We start from the raw sequence: 7,758 nt of genomic DNA on the forward strand, positions 1-7,758 counted from the left end.
GCTGAGGAATATTGTAATGGTAACCACGCCTGCAAACACAAAGTTACCCTACCAAGGCATGGGTGCAGTGGGTAAACAGTTCTGCATGGAAGCACTCAGACAAAAATTTAAGGTGAAAGAGCGATCTTTTTTCTTTACAATTTTGCATATTTTTCTCTTTTGTTGCCATTTAAATAGCATTTCAAGCCTTGTTGCAACTGGCTATAATTTAAAAACATGCATCAACAACAGCAGCAATACAAATCACGCAGTCTATTCGGGATACTTTCTTAAAAGCCGTGGCAACACTGCTCAATCAACAAAGCTGGGTTGGTCTGATCCTCAGTTAATCGCTTCCTCTCACCCACAAGCCATGCCCTCAGGAGCATCCCATAGACATGATTTTGTTCTCTTTCAATTATTGATCCTGATTTTCTTTGCCATGTATAGCTTCTAAGGAGCACAAATGAAATAACAGTTTTACTAGAAAGGTTATTTTCAGAAACCACAAAACATAAAGAGAAACAAATACAAAAAAAATTTCCACCTAAATTTAAATTTCTTCCCTCGGTGTGAAGCACCATGGCACAACGAGCCTCTCCTCTTTATTAAATCAGGCTTGGTAGATTTTTTGTTTGTTTGTTTTAAGATCTTAAGGTCTATTTTCCAGTTATGGTGGGGACACAAGGCAACACAGGGCTCTAGCAGCCTGCAGCACGACGTGGGGAGTCGCACAGCGGGCTGCCTGCCCTGCTCCCTACCCAAGCCATGTCTTCAGAACTGCTCTGGCAGGTGAGGTTTGGGGCTCTTGTGTTTCTCTACCTTTCCAAAGGAGATCAGCAGTCAACCTCCAGCAATTAATTTCTGCAATCCGTGACGCATATAACCGCTTTGGTTTACAAATAAAGAAACCAAGGTATTAAAGAATCAGATGTCAGCCAAACTCATGATAAATAGGTGAGCAGCTGAGGTCCAACACCTGCCAAACACTACAGCTGGTTCGGAGAAAACACTGCATCTGCATGAGATGCATAAGGCAGGGGGGTTGAAAAACAGGTGAGTACCTGCTCTGTACCAAGAGGAAAGCAAGAAAAGACCGTCTCTTTTTAATAAAAGCAGACGAGATCTTAAAAATAAACTAACAAAAAAGTCCACAACAACAGAACAGCAAACAAGCTAAGAATCAGCATAGCTGGCAAGCAGTGCTGTCTGGAAAAGAAAAGAGAAGAAACTTTTCATGAAGTTAGTGCACTGCTACAATTTTCTCCAGCAGAAGAATGGAGGCATGGAGGAAGGATACTGAGGACGTCCCAACCAGAGAGCGGAGCAAGCAAAGGCTGGAGCAGCTGAAACAAGAAACAGGGGACGTCCACAGACGGGAGGCAGCAAAAGGCCTGCGAGAGGGAGAGCAGCGTTTAAGGAAGAGGAGGTGTTGGTGGTTGGGAAGGAGCCCTGAGGAAACCGGAGGATGAGCTGAGCAGCAGCAGTTGTCCAGGACAGTCGAACAGCTGCTTGGCCTTGGAGGGGAAGCATCCAAAGGTCACGCAAGGCGACGTTTCAGAGGAATTAACCAGTCACTTAGCTGTGTGGAAACAGAAATTACCAGGGGAGACGGAAACAGATGTGAAGGGTGACTTGAAAGCTTTCATTTTACGCTTTGTTGTATGTGGAAGGGTTTGACCAGAGAAGATGAGCACGGGATGAGGACAGGAGGGAGAAAAGAGGCACCGCAAGGCAGCTGGCTGCCAACAGAAGTCGTGGCCAAAAGAAGCAGACATGAGTAGGAAAAAAGGAAAACAGGAACAAAACAAAACACAGCAATTTGCGAGGTTTTCTCAATAACTGACTTGGGCACACTGTAAGATAAGAAGAAAGCAATTACAGAGACAGACATCAAGTGGCCCTTCTGGTGTTAAGGATACCTAGGGAGATTTCCTCTGTTCTGACAGGTGAAATCAGCGTTTTTTCAGTCCTTTTTTTTTTTTTTCCCCTAGAACCCCCCTGGCCTCCTTTATTAAAAAAACAAAAACAAAAAAAAACAGACTTAAACCCTTCTCACAGAGTTATTTTTTAAGGGGTCTGTGGAAGGCAGCACAGAAGTAGCACCTGAGTGACAGGGGTCTGAAGGCCACAGGCTGAAATGCCACTGGGTTAGAAAGAAAATAGATCAGTCAGGCCATCCATCTTCATTTTGTACTTACAAGCTACTATGCAAATGAAAGACATCATTATATTAACGGATGTGCTGCAGTTCTGCATTCTGAAGGTACGATACGCACCATTAATAAAGAGACACAACAACCCGGCATTTTTCTCAAGCACCAGGTATATTTCAGCGAAGTACTAAAAAGCAACCCTGTATTTTCTGAAAAATACAGAAATCCTACCTAAGGGTACACTCCCCACGTGTTCCTCCTATGCCAATTTATATAAAGATGTCAAATGATTTACATTTTTCCAGAGATAATTCATCATCATGTTAAACTGACTATACCATGACTAAAATTACACAACGCTTACCCTATTTATAGAGTAACTTGCAGAGACTAGTACCAGTAACTCAGACTCCACTAGCGCAGGTACTGGAAACAATTCTGCAAGTAACGACTACGAACCACTCAGAAGCACTAGACCTTTGGAATGAAAGATGTTACTCTTAAACACACACAGAATGGCATTTACAGCTAGTCGTTGTCTTGTTTTCTTTTCCCATCCCAGCCTTGTTGTCAGGTACTGCTTGGAAGTCTGCTTAGTAAGTGCTGCTCACCAGTGCTATCAGTGCTTACCTTGGAAGACTTCAGTCAGAGTAAAGCCATAACCTCATGCTTTTTGTTTTAAATACAAACTTTTATTTAAACAGAATAATATAGATATATATAATACAGAAAACTTCACATCTTACAAGAATTTTTTAATAAAGCGCCTGGAGTGAAAACCCAGGAAGCCTGCCATTCAACCATCACCCGTTATGAAGCCGATGGGATTTGGTCCACTCCCACGCTGGGAGACGTTGTTTGTTTTAGCTTCTTAAAAGTTTTAAAACAAAATTCCTTCCTCAATCACTTTCAAGGGAGCGCACACAAACTAGTTCCGCAGTGGGAATCCGCTCCACCCACAGAGGGCTATGGGAAAGCAGCTAAGCATCTTGAGGCAGCAGGCCAGAAAGGAAAGAAAACATTTAGGAAGGCCATCTTGTCGATGATGATGGTGAACTGGCCAAGAAGCAATAAAACCAGGCAGAGAATTTATATTTTCCAGCGTTTAAAATGCAAGAGAGAGACAGACAGTCCGTGTCGTAAAGTATATTCACTCTGCCTTCAGGCAAGTCAACAGCTAATTTTAACAAACAGGGTCACAGCATTTCTCAAAATTAAGAGAGAGATTTGGGACTTGGCTTCATACGGAAAGCAGACACCCCAAATGTGCATATTTCCACTCCAGAGCAAACCGACCTGCTGAGCTGATCAAAACTTCCTCAGAAATTCTAAGAGGTGTATGTTCGAGGTGTCTGCCTCACTTCCGAAGCCAAATTCCAGACGGGTCCACTGAATAAACACAGAAAACCGTACAACTGAAAAAAGAGATGTGTTCATTTGTGTTGATTGTTTTTAAATTGAACATATTTGTTTAATAACTATTAAATAGCATGCTAAATTAAAAGCAAGCAAAATGAAAGTAAGGGAAGGAATTTTGGGGCTCTTGGAAAGTACCGGCAATTCTGCAGTTAGTACCCAAGAGAAAAGTTTAACTTTTGACAGTTACATCAACAACACAGAGCTAAACTGCAGTGCTCAAAACCAGTCCCTTACCAGCCACACCTAGCTTTTGAGATGAGTAATAGCATATTTAGATACTTCAACTTCATTTTAAAAGTGATATGTATAAGGAAGATAACTAGAAACATATTAGTGGCTAAGGCTTAAGTTTTTATTAGTTCATTTTCTATGTGACGTTCCAGACCCCTCCACTAGCAGCGGCCAACCTCTGAGACAAGTGAAAAGTACACTGACAGCAAGATCTCTGCTCCTGTCGGGAGGATCCCACGTTACTGGCACGGGGCAGCAGCACAGCCCACGGTGCTGCCAGTGGTGCTAAAACCAACATGGCAATGTCCTCCAGCCTCCTGCATACAGCTGAGCCCTTCTCTGCGCTGACAACTGCCATCTGACTCTGACCACAAAAAAGAGACAGCATTTTTACTGGCCTGAGCACAGGAGTAAGAAAAAGTGACTCTGATCACCTGGCTGGTGATTTTTTCTTATAGCGTTCAGTAGACCATGCCACTAACAGTTTCCTTTATCACAGAATATCAGCGGTTACTATTTACCAGGCTGAGTGTACCAACGGTTTAAGTTCACTAGTGCAGTAAGAAGAATTCAATAATTTGCAAATAATAACAACAACAAGGATATGCAAATTAAGTCTTGAAGAATTAGTACTTTTTGTAGTAGCAGCTCCCTCATTGAAGCATTTTCCAGATATAAGAAGGAGCGATATTAAACCCCAAACAATCTGACAGGGAAAAACTATGTCACAACATTTTATTTGGTAACCTTATTTTCAGAGATGGCAAGCATCCAGATCTGAATTAAGCCCAAGGAAGCTGCCCACCTTTGAAAATATGAATTTTTTTTTTTTTTTTTTTTTTTTTTACAAATCAGGCATTACTGTTCCAGTCATACCATCTAGATGACACGTGTTAATAAAAAAATCCACAAAAAGCCACCTTGACCAGGATCAATGAGCGCACACCTACTTGCACCACAGATTGACACAATCAGCTAAGAGTTAACAGCACAGTGCACAAAGCCACATGAGCAGCCAGAGGACTCTGCACTTAGCCTTTTGCGATTGTTATCATATGGAAACTCTATTACCCCATACAAAAGAATTAGAGGGTTATTAACTTCTATACTAAGCCAAAGTACAAAAACAGGGTAGGACCCAATATCCATTCTTCTCCTCTTTCTTTGTGTTATTCTACCTCTCTTTTGGTACCATTTTCATTTCAGTATGGGCTTTAGAATTGACTATATATTCTATATAATATTCCTCTCACGTTGTTTCATTATTATTTTTTTTTAACTAGAGTCTTTTATACTTGCTTTCAACAAAAAAAATTGGAGCCAATGCATCTTGCACAGGTAAAGAATGCACACAGTATTTACAATCAATGTAAGTAATTATACAAAAGCTGTAACTTTTTCTTGAAGCGCCATACTAATCCAGTGCTATTTTGTCACATGTAATCTTAAAACAGAAATTACACCGCTCCTTTAAGCTATGAATTCAGTGCAGACAGCCAAAAACACTGAATAAATCACTTCTATTTTTTCCCCATATTAAAACACAACGGAGAAGTTTCAAGGCACACTTTTTGCAAGTTACATAAAAAAAAGCCCATCAGCCTTGAGAACAGTAGTATAGTGATCAAAGTGGACGAAAAGAACAAAATCAAAAACTGGGCCTATCACTGCCAAAGGAGGATGGGGGAGAGGAGCCATTTTAGAAGCTCTCAATTCTTCAATGCGAGGACACAGCAACAACTTTCAGAATCCATCCAACTTCCAGCCACTTCCCTCTCAACCATGGGTCTTATTTACAGCATCCTCATCTTTCCACAGCTAAAAGACATGAGAAAGACAGCAACCCATATCTCTTACAAGACAGACTTCATCAACCTATCAAATTACTACGTTTTACTCGCACCTTTGTGTCTTTTTAAACAACAACAGCAAGAACAAAATTCTATCCAACTTGTAACTTCTAATACACAACTAACATACAACTACCTTTCCTGGTCAAGAAGCAGCAAACATTTGCTCAGTTCCACTGCACACCTGCAGCCAGATTCTCTGCAAGAGCCAAGAAGAAAAATTGTTGCAAGCTGTTCTGCAGCTCTCACAAGAAAAGGCTAAAGAACAATAAACAATGGTTATTTGCCAGAAAGCATCACAAGAAAAGGCTAAAGAACAATAAACAATGGTTATTTGCCAGAAAGCACATGAATAACCCATACCAAGAACAACCTTACAACCACGAAAGCAAGTAAATTCACCTTCCCCCTAGTGCTCTCAAAGGACGAACATGCAATCATTGACCTTAATGGAGAAAAATAAAATAAAAATAAAAAAAATCCAAGCACCTCCATCATTAACACTTTGACAAGGTAGACTGAAATCCCCATAGATTAGCACTTTCTTGTGTAACGGCACCAAAAAAAAAAAGCTCACACAATTCCCTAGATATGCATAATTAAGAATACATCATCGCCCTTTTCTAACAGAGTACTTTCCCAGGGAAACTCATCTGCTCTCTAAATAAAAAGAAGAAAAAAAGAGAGCTCTGGCATAGCGCCATGGCCAGGTAAGCACCTATCCTTCAAGGTTCTGCACATCTCCCCCCAGCCCTCCTACAGCATGACCAGCTTCAACTTCAATTTCTTGCTCTCCTGCCCTTCTCCCACACATCCCATACAACTCTGGGATGCCCAGATGGGATTGTCCCTTCAATCCCATCTCCCAAACCAAGCACTGATTACAGCTCTTCTGATACGTACGCAGTTCTGTAACCTTTTTTTTCCCATGGGGAAAAAAATAATATTTCCTTGCCTGTAATCCCTCCCAAAACAAGTAACCTTCTGATGACAAAAACCTTCAGGACAGCTTATCTTGCTCCTACACAGGTAGAGAGGGCTCCTCCCGAGAGGCGAGCTGTCATTTCCTTTGTCTCCTCCAGCACAGGAGCTAACTGTCCCCGCCAGGATCCTGACCTCAGCCTTCTGGGGCGCCTTTTGGCTGCACGCACAGGGCCAGGACAACCCCGGCGCACCTGCTGTGGCCAAAGCACCGGGTCAGCCCCGCCCGGCAGCACCCCAAGCACCTCAAGCCCTACCCGACAGAACCCTGTGCACCACAAGCCCTGGCCCGCAGAACCCCGCGGACCTGCAGACCTCCCCCCCCAGCCCTCCGGGGCTCCCCCGCCGGGCCTCCCCCGGCCCCACCACGTTCGGGATCCGTCCCCGCCCCACCACAGGCTACCAGCCCCCCGCCGGACCCCCTCCGTCCCCGCAGGGCCTCCCCCAGCCGCCTCTCCCCTGGGTGCGGGGCTCCCCGCGCTGTACGCCCCCGCTCCGGGCCGCCGGCACCTCCCCGCCGCTGCCGCCGCCACCCAGGCCGGCAGAGCTCCGCAGGCGAGCCCGGGGCTGGGCAGGCCGCGGCGGCCCGGCCCGGCCCGGCGCAGCGAGGCCGCGTCCCCCTTTACCGTCCGTCGGGGGGCTCGGGCCCGGCTGGGCCATGGCTCCGGCGGGCGGGCGGGCGGCGCCGCCGCGGCCTCCTCCGCCTCCAGCCGCGGCGTCGGAGCGGGAACCGCTACGCCAGGGGGCCCCGGCGAGAGACGGGAGCTGCCGGCCTGGGCCTCCGCCTCCTCCGCCTCATCCTGACAGCGGCCGCCGCCGGCGGGAGGAGGAGGAGGAGGAGGAGGAGGAGGAGGAGGAGGTGGAGGAGGAGGTGGAGCGCCGCGCAGGCGCCCACGGTGCCACCACGGGACCGGCTGCCGCCGCCACCGGGGCCGTCAGGGCCGGGGCAGGGCGGCCTCCCCCCGGCCGGCTGCCGCCCGGCCCCATGCCGCGGTGCTTTGTCACCTCACGGCCGGCAGGGCGGGCAGGGCCGGGCCCGGCCCGGCTGGAGGCCCCCGCCCGGGTTCTGCTGGCCCCGGGTTCCCCCCAGAGCAGGGCTCCGGGGCTGCCCAGGCCGGGGAACACCCCTGGGTCCGCTCCTA

At 46.4% G+C, this 7,758-nt stretch overlaps 1 protein-coding gene across 2 annotated transcripts in view; it reads right to left on the bottom strand.

Moving 5' to 3' along the window:
- RABEP1 (rabaptin, RAB GTPase binding effector protein 1) overlaps positions 1-7,464 on the bottom strand; it is a 52,561-nt gene extending 45,097 nt beyond the window's left edge. Inside the window, exon 1 of one of the 2 annotated variants that reach the window (XM_040532971.1) lies at positions 7,243-7,464. In XM_040532971.1, coding sequence (XP_040388905.1) covers positions 7,243-7,276 — 34 coding nt within the window. In that variant the 5' untranslated portion in view covers positions 7,277-7,464. Of the gene's footprint in view, positions 1-5,771; positions 5,820-7,242 lie in introns of those variants that run through there. The other variant, XM_040532972.1, reaches the window with a different exon arrangement.
- Between the last annotated feature and the right edge of the window lie 294 nt (positions 7,465-7,758).

This window comes from Cygnus olor, chromosome 20, assembly GCF_009769625.2.
Source record: "Cygnus olor isolate bCygOlo1 chromosome 20, bCygOlo1.pri.v2, whole genome shotgun sequence".
Taxonomy (NCBI): domain Eukaryota; kingdom Metazoa; phylum Chordata; class Aves; order Anseriformes; family Anatidae; genus Cygnus; species Cygnus olor.